This window comes from Larus michahellis, chromosome 12, assembly GCF_964199755.1.
Source record: "Larus michahellis chromosome 12, bLarMic1.1, whole genome shotgun sequence".
NCBI classification, from domain to species: domain Eukaryota; kingdom Metazoa; phylum Chordata; class Aves; order Charadriiformes; family Laridae; genus Larus; species Larus michahellis.
Genome location: NC_133907.1, coordinates 3,141,289 through 3,166,745, shown reverse-complemented (window position 1 = coordinate 3,166,745; position 25,457 = coordinate 3,141,289). Strand labels below are relative to the sequence as shown.

Sequence of the window (25,457 nt, the reverse complement as noted above, 5' to 3'; positions counted from 1 at the left end):
AGTTAGGTAGAGTTGTACAACATCAGTCTGTCCTATTATTTTAATGACTAGATGCAAATGTACTCTTCAAGTGTAAAAAGAAATTAATTACCATATTATAATGCCAATTTTTTCCATTAAAAATTTAAAGGCTATATTGATTAACTAAGTGCATGGCTTCTAAACGGTGCTGGTATTATGGAGTTCATATTTGCCATACACACTTTAATATACTTGGTCCCAAAAACAATGGTGTTAGCCTTTTTTTTTTTAAATACAGTACTATTTTTGATGTCTATCACACAACTGTACAACAGCTTCTTAAATTGTTACTTTAGTCCAAGAGTGGCACATTGTAAGCAGTAGATTATTTAAATGCAGAAACTATTTTCATATTTAAAGATTAATATGACTCCTTTCTTCATAAGCTTTAGCATATAGGGCAGAAATAGCATAGTGTGTAAGCTGAGCGTGGTCTTATTAATTTTTTAAAATAGATGATGCTAGCAGGTTTTAAAGTACCAAAAGTTCTCCCAAAATAATACTGTTTTAAATCACGGATACGGACAATTTTGCAGCAATTTATTTCCAAACAATCCTAGTAAAACCAGTTCTGGCAAAACCAAATGGCATTTAGCTGAGTTAATTTGATGTGCATAATGACACTTACAACATCACAAAGAAAAAGTTAAAAAAAAATCTCCTTTTATTTTTACAACAGTTCATACAGGTGTTTTTGGCTGGACTTCAGAAGAGCATCCTTTCTTATTTGGGGTTTCATTCACAATTACTGTGCAAATAGCTTAAGTAGAGGTCGTGAAAATGCTGTTACTTAATGTCCTTTAGTATCATATGGAAATATACAAAAATCTCCCCTGTAAATTAAACTATATACATTACACCTTTCGCAGAAGTGGATTGCAAGAGGTTTACTATTTACTAGTCTTGGCAAATACTGGAGGTGCCATCTAAAAATTGGTAACTGACAGCACATACATAAGCTATGGTCTTTACTTAGGCCAGAATCTTAAGATATTAAAATAGGGGATATTTAAATGCCTGATTTCCCCTGCTGTAAGCAGCGGTGAGGTGCCTGAATACCTTAACCCCCTGTATCTTAGTGCCCAGACCTGCCTAACTGAAGGCAGTGGGAGCAGCGCAAGGAATTCAACGGACAAGGCTCAAACATTTATACAGAAAATTCAGGATCTTAAGTACAGTTAGGGGGATGAGATGGTAAAAAGGAACAACGCTTCCTCTTTGCAGGTCTCTTGAACAAAGGGAGAAAGGGAAGGTGAGGTGGTTTAGCAGTAAAAATTCTGGGAAATAAGTGGGGGGAGGAGAAAATACCCATAAAGCATCTTGTAATTAAAAGTTTTCAAATCTGATGCTTTCTTTTTCATAGAACTGTCTCAGAGTCTCCACTTAATACAATAGAAGGAACATCTGTCCATTTATCACTATGAGGATTCGGTCTGTTTTCTTACAATGCACTGTTTATTTAAATATTCAGTCACTTCTCCACTTCTTGTACTCTTGTTTTATGACTTTTTGGAAGTTGATACTCCAACAGCTCCCATGCAAGCCGACGTGTCACATATTCCTGGAGTTCCCTGAGCCCCAATAGCACCAGGAGTACCAGGATCCCCTGGAAGACCGGGTTCACCCTGAGCACCGTCCCGACCGTTTTTAGTAATTCCAGGTACACCGGGTGGTCCTAAACAAGAAAGGGAGAAAGATTACATGAATTATTTCCTTCTTTCCTTCCTTTTTTTTTTTTTTTTAAAATGTATATATGTATTACTTTTGGATTTCTTTGTGTGTCTGCACATCAGAATTGTTATGGCCTGTTGAGTCCGAGGTGTTGAATAAATTTAGGCTGAATCTGGAGTATGTGCATTGGATTTTTTTTACTGGAATTACCTCAGCGTAGTCGAAGGGAGATGTTTAGTATTGCGCTTTCCTTACTGCATGTGTCCACTCTGACTTCTGCTCACCAGTGCAGAACTGGTTTTATGAAATTATATGGATGCAACTGAATCATTGTGCAGATGTAATTGCAATTAGAAAAGCTGCTTTAATAGGTGAGCAAAATAAAGAATATTTTTCCTACTTTCTACTAGATACACATCCATTTGCATAAATTAATCTTTGAATCCTCTGATAAAGGATTCACGACTTCAGGAACCGGGACTGTAGCCAGGTACAGAGCAATAACACCACCACACTCAAAATCATTACACGAGGCAGTTCATAGTTGTTTCTGGTAAAATGAAATATTGTCCCCTTTTTCTCTTGTTTGACCTGTAAAGATGAGCTGAGGTTTGGAGGCCGCAGCTGGTGGTCCAGGCTGCAGCTTTGCACTGCGGCATTCTGCAAACAGAGCACCGAAACCACGTCCGTCAGGACACGGGCAGCAGGAGCCGGAGCTGCATGGGCGTCGCACACCTTTGCATGAGCTGATACATGCAGTAATTAACGCGATCATTAACAAGCTGTATGAAGCGCCACTGCACAGAGTAACCTGACGCTGGCAGCCACGTGGGAGCGGGTAAGAGGGTTCTGGCTTCCCGATCTATAAAAGCTCCCGACCTTTCACAGCCATTAGCGGGAGAAACCAAGAACGAGGGAGGAGCCTGGCTGTCCCGCAGCCGCTGCTCAGAAACATTCTCCAAAACCTTTAGGAGGAGACAGGAGTGGTGTGAAGAGGGGATGTGCTAACTGAGTCCTGCTGTTCAAATTGTCTGCACCTGCCGTACCCACAGGAAAACAGCCCTGCTGTAACCATCACGGGCACAAAGCGATGACAATATACTGCCAACAACATGCAGAGCTCTCCCTCTTAAGCCTTTAATTTATCATGGTTTGTTAAATTATGTGCACAGCCTTACCTTGAAGTCCTTGATCACCGTCAGGCCCATCAATACCTTGACCAACAGGTCCTTTATCTCCCTTTTCGCCAGCGTCACCTTTAATCACAAACAGACAATTTCAGCAGCGAGTTGTGTACTGCAGCCCCATCCAAGGAGGGGAAGGGGAAAGACCAAGAGGAACTCCAAGTCCTCAGCCGGGGTCTTTGCTCACACTGCACCCTAAAGACTCAAACCCGCCCTCTAGAACCGCGTCAGCTGCCCAGGGCCTGATCGGTTTTCCTCCACTTCTGGAATTAGTACAAGTTTGCCATTTATTTCATGGGTGTAAAGGAGAAGAAGGTTGGTTTGGTCTTACCTCTGGGACCAGGGTCACCAAGTTCTCCTGTTGGCCCTCTGTACCCGGGGGGACCACGAGGACCTGGATGCCCAACGCTTCCCACGGCGCCAGGAGGACCTGGGGGACCAGCCGGGCCAGGACGACCCGTCATTCCAGGAGACAAGGGCTTCCGCAGATTAGCAGCTAACTGGGCAATTTGATCTGAAAGGAACAATTAAAAACAGCACGTCTGACACTTTCACTCTTTGCTTGGCCGTTTGTCATCTGCCACCAAGTGTCCTTAATTGAGGGAGCAGCTGAAAACCCAGTGTCTGATGGCGAAGCAGGGCTGCACGCCGGGGCAGGGCACGCACTGCCACTCCTGCACCCTTACTGCTTCTGGCAGAAGGAAACTGACCATTGACTCTGTCCTCTCATCTTTTTTTTTTTTTGTTTTGTTTTTAAGTAATTTTATTATTTATTTCTTTTTACATCTCCAGAGAAGGAGATTTTGGTCAGAAACCTGCAGGTTTTTAAGGCATTGATATTTCCCGTTTCCTAAACCACTTTGAAAGATGTCTAGTATTCTAGCAAATGATACTTAAAAATAATTAAAACAGGTTTTCTGAAACAATATTTCAGAGTTTCAACTTCATCCCCAACAGTGACCATAAATGCAGAACAGTAAGTTCAAAGAAAGAGGAGGACTCTCTGGGCGGGAGCGGGAGTTCAGGACGAGCCGGGTGAGGGCAGACGCTGCCCAGCGCGTGCCACGCTTGTGTCAAAGCCGCTTTCGGCACACTTTGTAGGGCAGCAGGATGAATCATGTAAAAATACTCATTTGAGAAAAATGAAGGACATCCCAGACAACAAGGTGACCTCTGGAATAATTTCCTTACATTAAATGTCAACGTATCTTTTCTTACTGAGACAGAAAAATAACAAATCTCAGGAGCCATCTTATGTTCAGGGTCAGCTAAATACGGCAACTAAAGTCAGTTTTCTCTCAGCAATACTCACCATTTATCATTTCCCCACAGAGTTCTCTAATACGTTGTTCACTGGCCTCTTTGCCCTGCAATTAACAGAAGAATCTGTCCTTACACAAACCACGTTATCAATAACCGTCCCCCACAGAAGCTTCGGGACATGTCGCTCATTCCCAGCAGCTGGGGAGGAAGCACAGGATCCTGCAGGAAGAGCAGGGGGGTTCTCCCCATTTCAAAAGCTTCAGTTTAGCAGCTCTGTCCTACTAACGGCAGAGATTCATTTTAGTGTTAGGCCAGGTATTTAATCTGGGGCTTCCGTGGCCTTTCCTGAACGCTGGAACGCGAGCTCCGGACCAAGTCTAACATTCGAAGCAGTGAGCAGGAGTTGGATTTTTAAATGAGCAACTTCTAACTCACTCTTGTAATGAGAAGGGTGACTTACAGCCGGTTCCAGTGGACGCAGATCATCTGTCCATGTACCATTGCGAGGGAAGATTAATTCTCCCAGGCGCGCATTCTGGGGGATTTTAATTCTGAACCTCGCAAGGCGTTCATCTTTTTTGCACTGGTGAACTCCCGCACCTGCAGTCACCTCCTTCCGCCTGCCCAAAAGCAGGACCTTATTTTTTGAATACGCATCCAAAATCCACGATCCATTTATTGGCTTCAGAGACCCCCCTGACTGCGCCCAGAAGCAGGCAATACTCACAGGAGGCCCCGGTTTGCCCGTGATGCCGGGAACACCTTGCTCCCCTTGATGTCCCATGGGCCCTGGGTGTCCCGGGATCCCTGGTGCTCCAGCTGTCCCATTAGGTCCTTGCACACCTTTCGGACCAAGTTCTCCTCTTTTTCCTGGCTGTGACGAGGAAGGAAAAAAACCCAACTGCTTAAAAACAGAAAACATGGTCCATTCTTTTCTCACGGGGATTAGTTAAACCTTTCTCTGGGTTTCCTCAACTGATCTGGCTGATCATCAACGTCTCTTACATCGTATGGGTGATTTTACGTATGTATGTCATGACAACAGGAGTCCCTGCTGCAGCAAAACGATCAAACACATTCGAATGCTTTGAATGACAGAAGAAACATTGTCATAAATTTTATAGTATGACCATGAAGAAAACCTGCTTCTAGGAAATGACGCTAGAACATAGTTTACGGAGATACATCACCAAAAGATGCGATAAGCACGTTTACTCCCAAACCTTTTGGGGCACATACCTCTCCTTTTTGGCCGGGGGGACCAAAGGGACCCTGTTAGAATGAAAAGGGAAATAAGAAAGAAAGATCCATTCAGAAAATGCACATCTAAAGTCAAACCTCCCAAGCTCCGGGAAGCCGTGAGGACAAGTACATGGCATCTGACGGGCTTTTCTAGCAAAGGGGCCAGGAATGGCAACAGGCTGCTGGAGACCGGACTCAGCCCTGGCACAACAGGGAGCGGACTCTGACGCCAGGACTCGCCCCGGGTCCCGATGCTGAACGCGGGTCCAGGCAACCTGGCTACTTCTTGAGGCGGACCAAACCCCCCACCGACAGAGCAATGTCGACCCCTCTGAGGGGCAAAATGACAAATGAGCACCGATACGCCACCGTTCTGCAAAGGCCACAGGGGCTCTCCGGTGCTTCCTGACGACAAGAGGAGCTGATGCACACCCTGAACATGGTGGTGGGAAACCTCGGGTTGCCTTCTCCTTCTCGCAGCCAGCAGGGCTGGAGCTCTTGGACCGTTAATTCTCACTGACCGTATTAGTTCCTGATTTATGCTCCTCTAGACCCATCTGTTATCTGAGGAGTCAACGCTAGCGAATTCAAGGACACCTACCAGTTCTCCTTTGTCACCCGGGAGGCCATCTGCTCCAGCAATGCCCTGAAAGGGAGATACCAGAATTAACACCGCCCCTGCTGGTGCACAAAGATTGTTGGCAATAAGGCTCGGTCTGAGACATGAACAACCTCAGCTCCTAAGGGAGATGGAGGCACTTAGCAGCTTTACAGCTGTTTCAGCAAGAGGAAGTTCTCTCTTTCCAAAGCTGAGCTCTACAGTAGCTGTTCCCCAGCTGATGACGACACTCATGGTGGAAGGCAGCTGGCACGAGCACGAGGTGCCCTTTGCGACAAGCTGGTACTGGGACGAAAGGCTGAATTCATACAGATGGGGTGGCCGTGGAAGACATCCACGGGCTGGCGCTGGCACTCCTCTTACAGGGAATCCAAATGTCGGGTTCCCCAGCTCTGGGTCTCACGGAGAACGTGAGTTTGCAACGACAGCTAAAGGTTCAGTGTCCAGCGTAACGGTGTCCTCTAGGTTTCCTCAGAAGAGTTGCCTGCAGAATGGCTTCATCCTGCCCTTAAACAGAAGCGATCCACCGCTTGGTGAGGACCGTCACCCTCCCTCTCTGGGGACGCTAACGTAAAGGTGGCTAAAGCTCCGGTGACATTAATTTTACTGGCCGTGACAAAGAGCATCAATTAATCCAACAGCAGCGTGGGCCGTCCCAGCGTTGCCGGGGGCACCCTGCCGGCACCGGCCGCACGGGCAGCGCTTCCCACGCCGAACGCTCTGCTGCGGAGCTGACTTATTGCACGGCAATTAGAGCAGATAATGAACACTGTTACGATAACTTCTGCTCGACAGCCATAGATCACTGCAAGAGAAACGCGGGTTACGCTGCTCTTCCCCTTAGCGACAACACGGGGACCGCACAGACGCTGACGCTGTAAATAAAACAAGAAACGCTTGCTGGAAAAGCATGGGGCTTCTGCAAAAACCCAGTCACGCATTAAGGTATGTCACGTATTTGATGAAAAGTGGCTCAAAAGCTCATCAACTGAGACTAATCCAACCACGGAAGTTAAGCAGCAAAAAGGAAAAGATTCCATTTGTCTGTTAGGCTGCCTTTGAGGCGAGGACAAATCCTCTGCGTCGGGCAGAGAAAAGCTGCGCTTCGGAACTTAATTTGGGAGGAACATGATGCGAGGAGCTCGCGTACGGCACGGCACACCTCGCGGGTACAAAATAAACAGCCAGTCTCCAGCATTTTTATCCGTATTTTCCTGCGTCCCCATGAGAACAGACCACGTCTCTGTCACCAACGCAGGGAAAACGGGAGCAAAGAGGGTTTTGTTGGTGCCGGCTCCAGCGTGTTTGAGGGGAGGAAAGCAGGCTGGGCTGCCAGAGGCTGCACCTCGGGCAGGGTTTAAACGGCTCTGCTGACCACGACGTGGAAGTTATCCCAGGAGAAAGATCAGCTTCACTTACCTGGTTACCTTTGGGACCAGGGACACCAGTAGGACCCTGAGAATAAGTAAAAGAAAGAAGGCAAATGAGCTCAAACTGGCATTTTCCTGTGAATTCCTGGTGCGGTCAGACATTCATTCACCCAGCAAGGGGTTGGGAATTCATCTCCCAGCTGCCAAGTAGGAGGGACCAAATCTTATTCATACTTCTTCCAAACAAAAAGAGATTTTTAAGCATCCTTTTAAGCTAGTTTTGTGTTGTGGGACAGTTTCTCTTGCCTACAGCGCCGAGCAGCTGCCGGGACCTCCCAGCTCAGGCCTGGTGGTCTTCTGCCCACCGCGTCCTCATCCAACCACACCAGAGAGACCTTCCGGAGATGGTCAATGCACCGCTCCCCACCTGCCTGGCACAGGTTAGCTACACCGGCCTTTTCATACCATCCTCCTCATCTCCTAAATAAAACTAAAATTAATTCTGTGCTTTAAATCCTAGTCTTCAAAACCTGTTTTGCAAAAGTCGTCTTTCTCCTCCATCCCAGAGACAGGAACTCTCCTTTACTTCTGCCCCTCTGCTTTTCATTATTGTCATCTCGCGATCACGACCGGAACAGCAATTTAACAAAATCACAAATGAAAGGCCAAGGTCCAGGATGAGACGGGCGGGCAATTGATCTCTGCCTTTCACACCCGAAGACGTGAGGAGGAGACTGAATTTACTTACGGTATAAAATGGACGAGAACATTTATTACTGCAACGGCAAAAAGTCAGGATGGTTTTTCACGGCTTTATTAGACTGTCAGTTTTCCTGGGATTTAGAGTTAGGTGCTCCTGACTCTGAGATTCACAGAACAACACGGCCACAGGAATAAAATACATTTAGACGATGACCTGATTATCACCCAAGGGATAATTTAGGCAGCTTGAAAAATCCTTCCGAATTTAACTCTGTCTACCTGGCATCCACAGAGAGGACACGAGATGTTTTCAGCCCCATTCTGTGACTGTGGGTCCATTTAGCAGAGCCAACGAGGAGCTCAGGAGAACCCCAGGATTTTTTCTCTACTGCAAAATCTACATGGGAAATTCAAAGATTTTACCCTTCGGACAGGATTTCTACAGCACATTCATCAGTCTGGCATCTGCAAACTGATCTTTTTTTAATAAGTAGATCTGGAGATGGCTCAGCAGAACAGAATCTCCGAGGAGGCCAAACACATCCAACGAGGGCATGTCATTTTGCTCAAGTCATAAGTTAAAAAAAGGAGGGATTTCTATTAAAGAAAAAAATAACTCTGAGCAAACCAGACAATGGAATGTGGAAATGCAAGAATTGCTGTGGCTATTTATAACCCCCATTTTGTGTTTGCCGATGGCAGAGACGATATATTCTTTTCTGAACATTATCATCCAGATTTATACCTCCAACTTCACAGAGTCCCAAGGCCCCATGAAAGTTTATGGCAATAAAACACGGCTTAGTCTCCAAAGACTGTGTCCTGCAAGGAACGGTCCCTTAAAGAAAAGCTTAGCCCAGAAGATTTTGATTCAAACCCGTGTAATTCACAGCAGTAACAATTCCTAGCAGCAGGAACAAGCGACAGGACTTTAGGACCACCAGCTCCACGGCCACCAGCCATCCTCACAACTAACACATCTGCCAAGCATCTACCGGTGCCACCACGGAGCCGAGAGAGACGTTGCCCCGGACGGCTGCCAGCATCCAGAATCCCCAGGAATTTGATCTTAAAAAAAAAAATCCTTAGGAAAAATATTTACCTATTGCTACCACAGCAATAACAGCCAGATCCTTCCCTTCCCCAATATCCTGCTCCCACAAGATGGTTTATGTATCGTCTCAATCCTATTTTATATCTTACGGTCAAACGTGTTAAACCTCTTGTATTTCTCATGCAAGAAAGCACATGTACTGATATGCTGGTTTATATTCCTGGCCGCAGTCAGTCCAAGGGCTGTGCAAAAGCGTATCAGTACTTGTTAACTCAGGCTTGCAGGGATATATATAAAATTTTTTTTTTTTCTTTGCAAAGGAAAAACAAAACAAAAAAAAAGCCGGAATTGATTTCAGGAGAGCACGATGGGTGAGCCGCAGCTGGCGCGCTGTAGTTGTATCGATCCCGTGTATTTGCAGCTCTCCGCTCTGTAGGTCGGGGACGAGCGGGCTGGGCTGGCAGCGGGGCAAAGCCACGGTGGGACCTGCCGCCCTCTTTGTCCCCCCCCGGCAGACGCCGGAGGCTGTTTGTTTAGGCTACAAAGACACGATCGGAGGTTTTAGGGTCTTCCCAGCCCAAATGCCCAGTAAGGAGCGTGTAACTCGGCAGCGCTGTGCCCGCGGGGAGGAGGACTCCGGGCACACGTGGCTGTCACCGACACTGGTGGGACTGGGGGGGCAGCGGGACGTTCCCCTCAGCACCCCCTGCACACGCAGGGGCGCAAAGTCTCCAGCGTTACCCAAACCTGCTGCAGCGTGTTTTCCCGGGGAAAGCTGTTAACGAGCTAGGGCGTTAAGAAACAATCAACAATTACATCTTAGAGTAACTACACTTAACTTCAGAGCCAGAAATAAACCCTAGATTATATTTTATTTTGCTTTAAGCATAACATTTTCCTTCCCTCTGCCCGCAGCAGCTCTCTGGACGCCGGGCTGCTCCGAGCAGGGGCCTCTTCCCCTCAGAACATACATTTTTTCACCGCAACGAAGCCCCGAACGCAGTCAGGACCCTGCAGCTCCACAATGACCCTCCTGTTCTATGCTTCCAGGCCGACGGTCCCTCCAAGAGGCTCTTTTAAACCTGCCTGGAGCCGGCACAGAAGGGCCATTGTGAAACCCCCGTGGTGCCGCTGTGATTGCTTATACAGGAATTTCACCTTAAAGCTGGAGTCGAGGGAGCCGGCGAACACACGGCTCCTGTTCTCCTGCAAGCCCTGAACAAGTGTCATTCACTTTACCCCGCTGGCTTCTTTTAAATGAGAATGAATTCATTTAAATAAAAAAGCTGCATTTATTCTGAGGCGTGGGGCCCAGGTGTGTTGCTGTTCAGAAAGAAAATCACCGAGTAAACTGTAATTTTTAAAAAAAAAATAATATATATATCCAGAAATCCTAATCAAGCAGCTGAAGAACAAAGATGCGTGGATCAGCTCTCCTGTGCTCACGGGGAGCAAGGCTTTGGTGAAATCAGCACACAGAGCAGGGAAAAAGCCCCCAGTCGTCTATTCTGGCTAGAAATGGTGCCCAAAGTCTCTTTTAAACAACCCCTGCTGTCTAAAAATAGCGTGAATTCCTGAACTGAAACGGAAACAAGGACAGGAACAGCAGAGACATGATGCTCGAGTCCTGCTACCTGCTGTAGGGTCCCTCTTGGGCAGCCGCAGCGGGTGGGCTGGGACACCCAACGTACCCACCTTCTACCCAACCTGCTTGTGCTCGCGGGGGCGACACCAGCTACGGCGTGTCTGGGGGCCCCGTTACGCTCTAATTTCACTCCTCCCAAACAGGAATTGGTTATGGATGTTTTCTCCTTACCCTGTCACCTAACTCTCCACGAATTCCCGTTGGACCAGGAAGGCCAGGTTCACCACTGGCACCTTTGGGACCCTGTTAAGAAAACACAAAAGAAAGAGCGACAGCTTAAAGTTGACATCCCCAAAGTTCACCAGGCTCCACAACATGTTCACAAAGGTCATTTGTCCTTGATGTCCTCTCTCCTTTCCCCCCCAGGACCCAGGGACCGCTTGCTTTGGTCGGTAGAGCGCTCTGATTTCTGCCCCACCACGTTTCAGCCACCTGCCGAAGCGCTCCAGCCTTTGGCTGGCCCAGGCCTTTTGCTGCGACCCCTGACCAAGTGATGCTCCCAGAAGGTCGCACCCTACACTGGTTTTCAGCCGGTTTCACTGGGGAAACAGTGACACTGGTTGTGAACGCTCCCATGGAGAGGGGGGGACAAGATGTGAGAGCCCCGGTGCGGCAGAAGGGAGGAGCTGACTGAAGACACACCAGCTGGGAGCGTCCAGGTCGAGGAGGAATTCAGGCGTCTTCACATAGGTCAAACTCAAACCCTCCCTTAACAAACACTAAATATAAATTGTTCCGGCAGGCAGCTTATCCAGCCTTGTGCTTTTTCTACCGTACTGTGTTAATAAAAGTGTCAGTCTGGGTCTGGCAAGTGGAAAGACATTTCTTCCCATCGCTTGTTGCCATCACGCGCTTCTCTGGCCAGAGCTTTGCAGAGAACAGTGGCCTGACAGAACGTGACGCACCTTAAACTCCCCCTGTCGGCACCCACCTGGAAACCTCTGACACCGGGGGCTCCCATGGGGCCCTGAAGACCAAGCGGGCCCTGAAAAAGAGAAAGAAAAGCTTTGGCAAGGAGAAAATTCGGGACCAGGGAAGTTATTTGTGTGATTCAACTCATGTCTAACAGGGAGAGCAGGCGGTTCTGCACCGCAGCACGCGGTGGCATCGCTGATGGACCTGATGAGCCACCGCGAAACGGTGCTCAGTGTTTACTGAGCTTCCTTAATATTATTATTAACAGAAATGCTTATTTATAAATATTAATGCTTAATGACAGATCATACTCATAAGCAGTAAAGATCAGTGACAGCAAAAGGTGGAGGCATGACAGAGCACAGACCATATACATTAAAGGGGATCTGATAACCCAATATTACGCTTTTAATTGATCCAGTTCTGCAAGAAGCTACTGTAAAACATGTGCTGCATGCTCTTGTCCACGAAAAAAGGCAACTGTGTCCACTTTCTTGGACAAACTTTGAACTTGCAATACAGAAAAAGCATCTTATGCGGTTAGTGCAGGTGCTGTTAAGAGCCCGGCTCACTGGGCAGAACACGAACATTAGAGCATTACCATTAGGAGTCTCTATTGCTTTCTACTGAGAAAAATCACATATGCGATAAAGATCTTGGGCGAAAAAAGCCTTAAGTAATTTAGGCATCTAAATCCCATTTCGTAAAGTGTCCTCTTGAAATCGATGCCTTAGGCAAACTCCTGTTACAAGGTGGGACTTCGGCTTCGTCTCCTTTCACAGCCGCCTCTGCTGGGTGTAGAATTAGGGGACGTAAATTAACTCCCAACCGGCCGCTGCAGGCAGAGGATGGCTCCGCACGGACCGTCCGAGGAACCCGCCGCCTTCTGGATTGCAGCGCGGGGGCGCCTGTGTTAAACGGCATCTCTCTTCTTTCCTTGAGCTTTTTTCCCCTCATCGTTAGCCCTACAAGTTCTCCCTGGGATCTGAACACACCCACTGTCTCCCAACATTTTTTTTCTGGTCGTCATGAAGAGGAAATCCTCGTGCGATGCGTGACCCAACGGACGATGCCAACCGGTCGCCCTTATCCCTGCCTGGCTCGAGGCGGGCACCGCCGCCACCCTGCGCTGAACCAGGCTCTGCCCAGGGCCAGGAGCCGAACTGCTGAGATCATGCTGGAGAACCGCCGTTCTGTTTCCGCTTCTGACTTCTGCTGGTAATTCGGTGAGGAACTTTGAGAACTATAAATACAGAGCTCTAGGAAAGTTATGTTAAATTGCACCCAAAATGACCCTGCTGTGCCGGCGCCTTTAAAAGTGGTGGGACCTGATAGAACCTGACAGCCTGCGTGCGGGGAGAAACCCTTGGTTTGCTATAATAAAGAAAGCCAAATTGTTTTGAGCCAAACAGCCTTAACGCTAGACAAGCCTGCAGCTCGCAGATTAGTTTAACGCTATTTCGTATAAATTAGGACTCTAATAACACAAATCAGAAATTAGAAATCCAGGTTAGAAATAAACACGGGTTCATCCGCTGTTGCGCCCAGGCCAGAGGTCAGCACCAACGCGATTAACTCAACTGCATTTGATTTCTCTATAGTAACGTGACACCTTTTGCGGGGCCAGCTATTTTGATGAAAAATTGCCGACGTAAAAACAAATATTAATAGTCTAGCCTATTTCTAAGGCTGATTTCCCTCTCCGTGGAAGTTTAAAGAGCAGCTGCTCACGGACAATAAATCATCGTACTGTTCCATTTCTTGCAAGCGGCACAACACCAGAAATCCTGTTAGACTCGCTGCTGGATTTCAAAATGAGATTGAGAGATGGGGGGGCGGGGGGGGGGACCAAAAAAACAGAAAAGAAAAAAAGCCCAACAAAACCACTGGAAGGTCAGGTCCAACCACAACGGCAACGCTAGTTGGGGAGTGACAAAATAAACGGTATCCTAGCTTTTTTCGTAGTGTGAACAAAACCAAGTTGGTATCATCCTGATACCATTTATTATTATCACTGCTGTCGAGGAGGGACACGACAGGTAGCCATGCAGTGATTTTCAGGTTTGCACTGCCACTCCTGGTGCTTTTTATTTCTCAGGCTCCGAGATGACGCAGGGAACGCAATGAAAGTGGGAACAAGATGCCCCGCTGGGGACCTCAGCAGTTTCTAACCCCAAAGTTTCAAAAAGTCGTCAGTTCACAGAGTAAAAGTGAAAACCGCCAGAGCTGTGTGTGGGGTTTGTCTCCCAGGGGCTCACACCGACAGGGTCCCTGGTGTGAGCCCTGCCGCGGTACTGGCTGGGAGAAGGAAACGTCTGAAGAGATTCCCCACCCGGAGACTCTTCTGGCGTTGCACCCGCCGTACGGACATTTTCCAGCAGTTGGGAAAAGCACGCAACTACGTGCGAGAGAGGCAAGAGACTCCCAACGGGTCTAAAACTTTTTAACACTTTTCAAGCCCCTGTCGTTTCACCCTGACGACGTCCAGGCTTTCCCGCTTTGCTGCTTGTACGGCTTCAGGTTTTGCGGTGAACTTCTACTGCTCCAAGGAAAGCGACAGGGGAACGGGAAGGATTTCACGTTCCATAAACTGGTGGGAATGTATGTTGCAATAACTTAATGGGAGTTTTGCTTCATTAATGACTCGCGTTCAGCACAAGGTGAACCTGATTATCAGTGCCCAGTCAGGGAACTGCGGAGTGTCCGGTCTCTCCTGCCTGACTGTAGCAGCTCCACAAACCTCTCGGACAACGGCAGCTTTCTTTGCCAAACGAAACGGGAGGAACCACTTTGCATTTGCACCCAGCTGTCAGGGAGAGCGGGATCTGACCCATTTCTGGGGGAGTAATTCCTCCGCTGCCAAAACTCCCCAGGGGCAATGCCAGGAGAAAACATGGCCTTTTATTTTATCCAGAGAGTAATCCCAGGTACTGAACTCGACTTTTGTAGCTATTTGATTTCCCAGCAGTGTTGTACTTACAGTTGCTCCTCTGGGTCCCGGCAGGCCTCTCTCACCAGGAATACCAACGTCGCCCTGGCAATAACACCAAAGTCAGTCACCAAAGTCATTTAGGAGCTATGAATCCACCCTTCCCAACCCACTGCAGAGCCAGAACGTATGCCTGGATAGCCTGGATCTCAGGCTATTTTAATCCCAAACTCCCTGCCCTGCTGCCCCATCCACAAGCCCCGCTTGCGTGGGGCCGCCCGGGAGCGCCCATCGCGGCGTGTTACAGGCAGCACGGCACCTATCGCCTTCCTGAAAGCTTTATTTGTGCAGGGAAGCAGCATGCGAGCTCCAGCTTCGCAGCTCGGTTTAAAACACGCTCAGCAAATCTCACGATAAGCGTAAACGATGGGGATACGTACAGGGATGCCTGGCTCTCCAGAGGGACCCGCCGCTCCCATCTCTCCAGGACTGCCCTGCAGGGGGGAGAGCAAACACTCGGTTAGGGCACGACTGCAGAGAATGAACAGAGGAGAGAGTTAAAACCTGGATCAGGAAATAAAAGCAGCTTTAAACCTTTGCATTTTTAAGACCAAGAAGAGAAAATTCTAAAGAACGGACATTTAAAAAATGTTTCACGGACATTTAAAGACATTTCACGGACATTTAAAGAACAGATGAGCTGTACAGACGTCCTGTCCCGGGAGCAGTGAGGGCTGCCAGCCCCAGGGCAGTGCCACCGTATCCCATCTCAGACTGAGCGAGACAGGGATGCTCTTTGGGAGGGATGCTCAGGACACACCAATTTAATTCATTTTTGCATCACCTCGATGCAGGAAGAAGCGCCTTCCTGCAGCGCTCTCTCATGCATGAGGATTAACAAGAGCAATGATGCGGGTGACAAGTTTAGTAACTTCCCCACCAGAACCCACCATTAGGTTCACTTACTGGTTCACCCTTTGAGCCTTTAAGACCTGCTCTTCCAGGCAGCCCCTGAAAAAAATAAAACCCAAGCCTGAAATTAAAGCAATATCAGAAGCAGCGGAGTTATTAGATTTGTTATTCTGGTCTGATTTGACACACAAGGAGCAACACTTGCTTGAAGCAATGGAGGATTTACATTTCTGCAGCTTTCACCGTGAAAATTACGGCTTCAGTTTCCCTCTTGCTGACTGCACTAGCAGCTCTACGTACACTAATCCTTGACAATTAGAGCAAAGAGGAGGAATATACAAATAGAGCAACGGCAGCAACATTTTGCACAGCAGAAACCTCTCTCCAGGGGTGTTCAAAATGTTCTGCAAGACGGGAAGAAAGCAATACTTTACCCCTATTTAAATGGCTGGAAGGCTGGAGAGATCACAGAATCACAGGGTTGGCAGGGCCCTCTGGAGATCACCCCGGCCAACCCCCTGCCAGAGCAGGGTCACCCGGAGCAGGTGGCACAGGAACGCGTCCAGGCGGGGCTGGGATGTCTCCAGAGACGGAGACTCCCCCACCTCTCTGGGCAGCCTGTGTGCATTGCAAAATGAAACGTTTTGCCAATGAACACTGGTGAGGCGAGGACAGAGCTCAGGGTATTGTTCAATTACGGTCACTTGTATTGCAGATCTTACCTCCCCGCATAAGGGACGCAAGTCACTGGGATGTGAAAGAGAAAACCCCCCTCAAATTTAAATTTTAAACAGAGTCAGAGCGGCCAAAAGCCAGGGTATTACTGTATTAGTATCTGGTGCTACTCGGGATGTTTTCCGTTCTATCTTGTACACAGCTCCCCTGTTTGAATGGTGGGAAAAAGGCATTCCCTCTTGGTTTAAATGGGTCCCCTTGTGAGACAATAGGCAAAGCGACCCCCCCTCTCCCCAGGAAGGGTCTCTGTAGGCAGCCCGAGCTGCTGCACCGCCCCGAAGGCGACGGGTCCTGCTGCCATACTCACAGGCAGTCCGTTCGGTCCCTTCTCTCCAGGAGCACCCATGCGAGCCGCATCACCCTGTGGATATCGAGAGGTTAGGAGGGACCCTCTGGTACTGGAAAATGGTCTGACACAGGTAGGGGACACATCCCCAGACAGGCATTTGTCATCTTCTCCCTCCCCACATGTGCAAGACCAAGAACCTGTTGTGTCTACAGAAGGCGGACACCCACTGGGTGCCCAGAGCCCCCAGGTCCTTCCCTAGTCCCCTTGCAGCTCCCAGCCCTCCTTGGCACCACGTGGTCCATGTTCCAGCGGGATCCCCATTCAAAAACCAGGCAACTAGTACCTGACAGCACTTTGTCTGCAGGCAATTAAAATTAACAGATGCCTCTGTCAACAGCTGTCAAAAGGTGTCTCTGAAGGCCTAGAGTCAGCCAACAGGAACCGCTAAGCGTAGGGACACAGCTGAGTTTAGATCATATGTGCACGGCCCATACATACGTCTTTTTTCTTTAGGGAATTTCCTTGGGATTCATTAACAGAAGCAACTTCTTTCCTTCACTAGTTACGCTAATGGAAAACTCTTTAGAAGCAAAAGCTTTCCAGCCATGCTCTTTCTTGACAGGCACCAGAGCTTTGCAACACACACAGGACACCAACGGAAATCTTTCCTGCAGTGTTTAAGTAGGACTTTACAAACCTTCTCACCATCGAGTCCAGGAGCTCCATCTCGTCCATCCTTGCCAGGCATGCCCTGCAACCATGCACAACACAGGTTAAGGTCGTGAAGCAGATACTGCGGTTTGCAAAATAGGTTTTTCACACCAAAGAACCTTCTGGCAATGGGTCCAACTCCAGTTGTACTGGGGGACGGGGAGATTTTTCACCAACAGCAGTACAACTGGGTCTGGTCCAACCAGGATTATGCTGAAGGTTACACAGACCCACAGAGCAGAAGTTTGGCAGCAAAGACTGTAAAACGCAAGATTTCTCCTATCATGTTTTATCTCACCATCCACAAGCAAGACAACAGTGAGACCTGCATCCTATTTAATTGACTTACAGGTTCTCCTATGAGTCCACGAGCCCCCGGGTTTCCTTTTGGTCCAGGTCTACCCTAGAAATCATCAATAAATTCTGTGTTATTCAGGACACAACCCTTAGGAACAATTAGTCAACAAAGATAATACTCAAAGTCTGTGGGGACGTTTCATTCAGTTTGTGCTGGCTCCTGTCCTGTTCTTGTAGGTATGGCGGTTCTTTTAGGACACACCAGAAAACTGGCCCAATGCTGGGAAAATTCTTGGTCGTTTCAAGGGATGGAGATGTAAGATCTCATCCCCGTGCTCTGGAGCGTAAGAAGCACTTGGGCATCTTTAATAAGACTTAAACATCTCATTTTTGAGAGGAATACTTTCATCCCTTTCAAATAAAGGGGGGACAAGCCATAATAAACCTGTGAAACAGAATCCTTTGAATGTCACGTACAAAATTTGAGCAGATGGATGTTTTACTGCACTTACAGTATCGCCTTTGGGCCCCCGGAATCCTTGAGGTCCTTTGGTTCCTTGCTCTCCCTGTGACAGAGGAGGAAAAGTCATTAAGCATCTTCACACAGCGACAAAGACCAACGTTTCAAGGGTGTAAATGATGAAGGTTTTTTGTGCTGTTTGGTGGCATCAGCAGAGGCGTGAGCGTACACATTCCCGTAGGAGCTCGGCTGTACTTTCTCAGTTACACTCTGTAATTCCTGACACGCAGATGAATCGCAGCAGGGACTTTGCCAACAACCCCTCGGGGCAGAGACAGACCATCTTCCCCTTCGCTTAATGAAGCATTTTCTTTAACCAGACACGGGATAGGAGAAAAACTTTAATATTTACTGCCTAGATCCTGCTTGGCGTAATTAAATGTTTGGCGGACCTCATTTTATTTTGGTTCAGGTGAATTTCTTCTAGAACTGCAGAGACTGGGGAGGGGACCCCAGAGGTGGTGCTGCCCCGGGGTCAATGCACATCGTGGTGTGTTGGCTGGTGTAGGCAGGCGAAGGTGTCTGCTGTAAAGCGGACGTCATATTATCCACACTAAGGAGAGAGTGGGTGGCAGGCCAGTGGAAAATGCTCTTAGAGAGGCCATAATGCCGCAGGTGCAGCTCTGGTCTCATATTTGGGCATGGTGAGGAGGGTACAAGGCATTGCCCACGGGTAACGTGCGGTTCAGAGTTCTCCTACACTTCACCCCCGAGCTCTGCAGAAGGATGAGGGCTTTAATACACACAACCATTTCTGCTTGTAGCAGACGTCCTTGTGAGCTGCGGGCACTGAGACCAGACTCAAAGGACATCAGCTCAGGATAGCGCTTACTGATTCTTCTTCAAAACCCTCCTTCCCAAGAAGAACACAGATGCCCCTCTCAAGTGCTTGCCTACAGCTGCTGACGCTCAGGGAAGAGCAGCGAAGAACAGAGAGCGATGGAAATGTGGTGGACTTAATCTGGCACGGGGCACAACGGAGGGAAAGACATCATGAGATCTGGGTCAGGTGAAATAACATTTCTCTAACTGGAGGGAAAAAGGCAAAGGGAATAATCTGATGGAGACGGTCAGCACAGCCCTCCTGTCCCCTGGCAGCAAAGAGCGTAGTGCAGGAGGAACAAAAGCTTTAGGCTTTGGTCGTGGAAGGCAGGGCCATAGAGACGGTGAGAAGTAGATACATACGGCTTTCCCTGGAGGTCCTGGCATTCCAGGTGGCCCTCTGAAACCGATGTCACCCTGCAAAGAATAATAATACATCGTTGTAATGCTGTGGTTGGCAGAGGGTGAAGTAACAGCATCCCCACCTTATACCGCAGTCGAAGAAAAAACACAGCCCTGGCGAGACACCCCGTAGTTCTTGCTAGCCTGCAATACAGCCTTGCAAAAGATCCCCCTCTGAACAAGCAGGTTTTCACTCTGGATCTCCCCACCGTTATCTCTGTGACACACGCTATTCTGGCCTCGCTATCTTGATAGCACACTTGTTCCTAAATAAACGCATGCCTTTATCAAATTCAAAGCCGTTCACAGCCTCTAGGGCAATGGTCAAGGGACTTTGGCAAAAGTCCAAAGCCACGATGAGCTGGAGATTAACCCTGTTCTCACCGAGGAGACTCTTCACGTCCTGAAAATCTTTGTCCACCAGCGGTTCTTTGGCTTTTTCTTGTAAAGAGACCGAACAGAAAGTGAAATGTTCATGAAACATTTCTCAGTTTTTTTGCAAGATTCTTCAGCATTGCCAGTCCTGCAGGGACAGCACTTTGTCCTTCCTGAGTCCTTAAATCAACACCGAGCCTGATCCCGTCAATCCCTCATCTATGTAGACTCCTCCCGCCTTTGGAAGGTTGTTCTGCTTGGGGAGGTGCAGGAAAGAGCCTGCACTTCGCATCTTTACAAGTTCCCCAGTGGTCTCCGGTAAGGACAAATGCCACCTGGACCTTGCACGAGAAAAATAGGTGGTGGAGAGAGAAAAAAAAAAAAAATATAATCAGAAGGTTTTTCTTACTCTGTCACCAGCTGGACCCATTGGACCAGGGAGGCCTCTTAGTCCTCTTGGGCCCTAATTAAGAAAACAAATCAATTAAAACCCAATCACTGTTAAACATAAAATGGCAGAACAGCATGATGTAGCCACTCATCAACACAGAAAGCATTAAGAAACAGTGAAGAGCGGCAGGAAGCTCAGCCTTCTGATGCAGAAACAAGACATTTTCCCAGTGATGACCTCTGAGCAAGTGCCACTGGAGACACCCCATGCAGAGAGGCACTGCTGTCCCCAGCCCCCCTGCCAGGCTGCCCAGCCAGCCCAGAGCTCGGCCTCAGATCCACCCAAAACCTGCCCAGGGCTCTCCTGGAGTACCAGCAAGACCGTGGCTATCGCTGGGATGTCTCAGCCCAGGCGAGGTGCCAAAAAAGCAGGACCTGAATTAAAGCTCAGTGAAACCGGCGTGATTTGTTTTTTCACCAGCATCAACTTTGACACCTGTGATTATGCCGAGGCAAGAGCTGTTTGTGTCACACGAGATGACTGATGGCACCATTGAGTTTCACGGTAAAAAGGTCATGGCAACTGGTCTGAAGAGAAGGTGTTACCTGCAGGCCAACGCTGCCGGGGATGCCTGGAGGACCGGGAGGGCCAGGGTTGCCCTGGGAGAGGAAAAAAAAAAATTAAACAAAGGGTGAGATAGCATGAGCCTGCCAACCCAAAGCCAGGGACCTTCCCATCTTATTTCTCCTTGAACTCCATCCCACTCAGATTTCTGCTTCAGAATTGGCTTCTACTTCATAGGCAACTTCTTCTATGTGCAAGAACACTTCACCAGTCAGGAATTTACCTGCATGATTAATGCAGGACTTTTTTTCCTGAGCTGACATCCCTGATGTGAAACAACAGGTGCTAACTTATTGCACTGATCTTAACACGATGATTACTGGGAAGACGGATTTTCTTGAAGCATTAGCACACAGTCATACATGCAGAGCAATGGAAGCCAGTGCACTTCAGTCATAGTAACTTCTTGTTATTCAGTTAATTGCCTCATTTCTCCGTGTCTTATTGAAAAAAAACTATCTGTTATGCTGCTTTTAAAGAGAAAAATCCTCCCCCACCCCCTTTAAATTGAAGTTTACCTTTTCTCCTTCTTTTCCTATTTCACCAGGTTCTCCTTTGTGACCAGTGTGTCCCTAGAAGCAAGAGCTCCAATTATTCACATTCCAGTACAGTCTTGTTTCAAAATTTGAGTTTTGTGAGACAGCTGTAAGACCTAAACTCCCACAACACAAATGACTTACTGGGAAAATAATCTATAGACGTGCTGGAAACGCGTGAATGGAGGTCACTTCTGGGGTTAATTAGCTATGCATCATTCCTGCGTTAGGTACCATTGCGTCAGAATTGATCTAGTTTCAGGAAATGCCCAGATTCAGTTTTCAGGAGTGTCACGCAGTAAGACGACGCTGTGGGTCTCCACACGCAATTCTCAATTACAGGTCGGGGACCAGAACTCAGCCCCCATTACTTTTGAAAATGGGGCCGAGACACTTCTGAAAACCCCATTCCGCATCTTTAACCTCCCTTTTTGTTTAAGTCATCTTTAATGTCTGCATCATCCAGCTTGCAATGAACTCCATGTCCCATGGAAATCTTTTATATAAACTCAGATACAATTTGCTTCTTGGCTCCCTTCCTACTGTTGTGGGAGAGACCCAGAACTAATTTCAGCCGTGGCAGATGCTATTCCTCACCACGCAAGAGGTCCTGTGCATCATTTGCATCATAATTGGAGACCTTCACAGGTTTTTCCATTTCATAAGCTATGAATTTTGAATAGCTTTACCCTAAACATTGTGTATTTCTAACGATATTTATGACTCAGCTCAGAGACCAAACAGACCTGCAAAAGGTCAGATCATGAGGAACTGAGAGCGTTTCCCAGGAGATGGTCCATCCATTGCCAACTCTTGCTAAATCCTGCTAAAATAACTTGAGTAACTTATTATTTCAGTTCACTGCTGGAGTGTGACCTACTGCACAGAGTTCCTGTGAATCATAGAGGGGACAGAGAAGGAGCTGTTTGATTACTGAGCGAGGTCTCCTGAGGGTTGCAACCTAGAATTTATGTACCAGAATCAAACGACATAAACAGAGAGCTGCCTGGTGCTACACTGGGTATAAAGTGACAACTAAATTGTACTTAGTCATGGAAGTTATGTCTTGCTCCAGTAAAACGTGTATCTCTCTGTGTACCGGGTCCGTGAGCGCAATTTAAGACCCGGTGAGATTTTTACAGCTCTCTGAAGCCTGGAGAGGCAGCCCATCGCTCCCGAGGCAGCCCTGAGCCGCTGCGCTCCGCCTGCTCCTGGTCACCAGCTGCGCCTGGCAAGGCTTGCGTGCTGTTTTAATCTTTATGCTTGTCCTAGGCAAAGGGTTAAATTTCATTTGTAGGAATAAAAGGCGGCAGTTAAATCTTCCAAGACAGACTGCAGCCCTGCAAGGGATGGAGGCACAAAGCAACGGGCCCGTAAGTGCAGGCAGGGACCTGAGGATGTGAAGCTCCTTGCTGAAGGAGAAGGGAGAGCGCTCGCACGCTTTGCGGGATTGAGCTCCGTGGCAGAGCAGCTCTTGCTATGGATGTGGGAACAGCATGCAAAGAGGGCAGGATCGCGCCCTCCATCCTCCTCTCGTCTCATATTTGGCTGCGTCGGGGTTTCCCATTTTGACAGCATAAACCCAGGCAAGCGCATGGCTGGTTCGGGGGGGTGTGGAGCCAACAGATGTGCACTGTATATAAAACACCCTAATCCCAGGGGTTCATCGCGGTATTTATTTTAGGAGACAGACCCTTGTATCTGGTGGTATTTTTCTTACCTTGAACCCTGGCATCCCCGGGGGACCTGGAGGACCCGGCGGGCACAGAGCTGGGCACTGCAAGGAACAGAAACACGCTTTGGTTCATGGAGTACAGACGGCGCAGCCAGGGAGGCTGGTCTCGGGACTAGGGAGAGGTGAAAAGGTCCTGTGGGTTTTGGCTAAATTCACTAAATCTAATTCATTCATAGCATCATATATTCACTGGCATTTCCCTACGGCCGAGGGCCCTAAACAGGTCAGGCCCCCAGTAACCCACAAAAAAATGATTTATGAGTGGTTTGCTTCACTTTGAGCACGGGCTGGGAGAAATTCTGAAGGCTGGCAGTGGCCCGCAGCCCGTAACGCTGGAGAACCACAGCTCCCCGTGAAGCTGGACGGGTATCTTGTAAATTGTTAGGAACATATTTAATTCTGTGCATTCCTTGACGCGTATTGATTTCCATTAGACAACTCACCTAGCCGAAACAAGGACAAGCATTAGAGTTTATCAGAAGGGGACCTATAAAAAAATTAACCCCAATACCAGTGAGCTGGTACCTGCAGATGTCTAGGGGTGGGTGAGCCCCTGGTGGGAGCTCTGGTTTGACTGGGAACAAATCAGAACACGCACGGAAATTTAATGGGGACCTAAAAAGCCGTAGTCTAAAAATTCTAAATAGGGAACGAGATTGTCTTCTGCAGCTTTTCTTTCATTTGTTTGTTTTTTCTTTTAATAAAACCTCAGGCAACACCTCTGTAGCAGAAATTTAATTTTCTAGTATATTCCACAGGGTAACTTAAATTAAACTTGCAGAAATAGTATCATTTTCTATTAACTTCCACGTGACTTGCCAGAAGGCAGTCTAAACTGACTCTGAGCTTTTCTGGGGCACGCCAATTAGAAAAGCAAAGATGCTGTCACAACAACAGCTGCGAAATCTGGGAATGTCACTTCCATCGTTCACGGACTTAACGCTCCTTTCATTCCCCTGAAAGAAAGGAATCGAGACTTTCTCATAAGGAAGGAAATCTAAGCAAAGCATATGCCCATAGGAACCCAGTGCCACCATCCATGGAAATAAACAGTGCAACACGCACGACCTTTTCTCTTGCAAAGCAGGATTGGAAGCAGATGCGTGAAAAGCTGTTGTCATTTACCAAATGCTGAAGTTGTTTTGTAAATGAAAAAAATGTATGCAAAACCTGCATTTTGGAAAGCAAAGGCCAAGGAAGAAAATCAGCGCTAGCATCATCTACCGCCTTGAAAGAACATTTCAGTCTTGTAAAGACACACGCAACGCTGCCGCGTTCTGCGATACGGCAGTTTATACCCACGTCCGCAGGTCTGAACGGTGCACGCTAAACGGTCCGACAGTCACCCAAGTATGCCAACAAAAAGTCACATCAAGGATTAAACCAACAAATATTTTCATGCTACGCAAAGGAAAACCTACCTGAAGGTCCACACTGCCATCGGGAAAGGTGCCTGGAAGACCCTGCAATTCATGAAACACGGTCTTTTAAATGCATCAAGGCAAACACCGGGAGGAAATACAATTTCTAGAAAATGCCCTTTAGAGCCCCAGCTCGGCTGGGTCAGCACGAGGCAGATACTCAGCCCCACAGCGTACAATGCAGCCCCCCGAACCCAGAACGTTACGAGCAGCAGCGGTCCTCAAAACAGACACATCAGGGGTGGAATTATCTTCTGGAGATGCACAGAAGAGCTTGGGGAAGAGCCCTGAGCCTTAGGTGATGAAGACGGCGATTTCAGAATTTGAGCAATTTGAGCCTGGCCCTCCTTCGGGCCAGGGAAGTTCCCTGGGAAAGACCCCCGTATCCCTCCAACCCTCCAGAGATACCACAGCAAAACCAAAGCAGAGACGTGCTGGTTTCCAGCCCCCCTTGCGGGCCTTACAAGAACACATCATGATCCAAGCAACCAGATAAACCTCGAGAGACCAGAAAGCCCACCCCGTGATCTGTCTGTGCCACAAAGCCTGGATATCACTGGGTTCCTCCCCCCACACAGCACAGCCAATTAACAGGAGATAACTGACACGCCGAAGCGCAGCCAGTGAGGAGTCACTGCTCTCCTTGGGGCACAGCGTTTATGGCCTGCTGAAACAGCCTGGAAAGGGAGTCCTCAAGGCAATGGCAGCAAATAAAACGCACACGTTTGGGCAGCAAGAAGAAAATTCTGGACTCCCCACGGGAATTTTCTCACATTTATTTGCAAGTCTCAACTTACGGGAGGTCCGGGTGGTCCAGGAGGCCCTGGGAATCCTGGCAGACCAAAAGGTCCCTAAAAAGAGTGAAAAATAGTCAGAATTCCCCTTACTTAATCATTTAAATGAAAACGGAAAGTGAGAGGAAGCGTGGCTACCAAATACCATTGCATATTTGGGAATGTGGGGCAAGATATCTCTAATGGGACTAAGCTGCACCCTTCTTTCTGCAGAGGCTTCTATGAGTGCAAAGAGAACAGCAGATGCACCTGGAAGCACAGGGATTAGGACAGAAGAA

At 48.1% G+C, this 25,457-nt stretch overlaps 1 protein-coding gene across 2 annotated transcripts in view; it reads right to left on the bottom strand.

Moving 5' to 3' along the window:
• Positions 1-667: 667 nt before the first annotated feature.
• The window catches only part of COL9A3 (collagen type IX alpha 3 chain), a 38,524-nt gene continuing 13,734 nt past the window's right edge, over positions 668-25,457 (bottom strand). For both annotated transcript variants that reach the window (XM_074605190.1, XM_074605191.1), the window contains 24 exons: positions 25,183-25,236; positions 24,386-24,427; positions 22,950-23,006; positions 21,212-21,265; positions 20,675-20,728; positions 20,088-20,141; positions 19,265-19,318; positions 18,072-18,125; positions 17,612-17,665; positions 17,249-17,302; positions 16,570-16,623; positions 15,582-15,626; positions 15,056-15,109; positions 14,667-14,720; positions 11,703-11,756; positions 10,943-11,014; positions 7,420-7,455; positions 5,983-6,027; positions 5,379-5,411; positions 4,867-5,013; positions 4,189-4,243; positions 3,208-3,390; positions 2,871-2,948; positions 668-1,696 (listed from right to left, as the gene is read on the bottom strand). In XM_074605190.1, the coding sequence (XP_074461291.1) occupies positions 1,521-1,696; positions 2,871-2,948; positions 3,208-3,390; positions 4,189-4,243; positions 4,867-5,013; positions 5,379-5,411; positions 5,983-6,027; positions 7,420-7,455; positions 10,943-11,014; positions 11,703-11,756; positions 14,667-14,720; positions 15,056-15,109; positions 15,582-15,626; positions 16,570-16,623; positions 17,249-17,302; positions 17,612-17,665; positions 18,072-18,125; positions 19,265-19,318; positions 20,088-20,141; positions 20,675-20,728; positions 21,212-21,265; positions 22,950-23,006; positions 24,386-24,427; positions 25,183-25,236 (1,617 nt within the window). In that variant the 3' untranslated portion in view covers positions 668-1,520. The remainder of the gene's footprint in view (positions 1,697-2,870; positions 2,949-3,207; positions 3,391-4,188; positions 4,244-4,866; positions 5,014-5,378; positions 5,412-5,982; positions 6,028-7,419; positions 7,456-10,942; positions 11,015-11,702; positions 11,757-14,666; positions 14,721-15,055; positions 15,110-15,581; positions 15,627-16,569; positions 16,624-17,248; positions 17,303-17,611; positions 17,666-18,071; positions 18,126-19,264; positions 19,319-20,087; positions 20,142-20,674; positions 20,729-21,211; positions 21,266-22,949; positions 23,007-24,385; positions 24,428-25,182; positions 25,237-25,457) is intronic.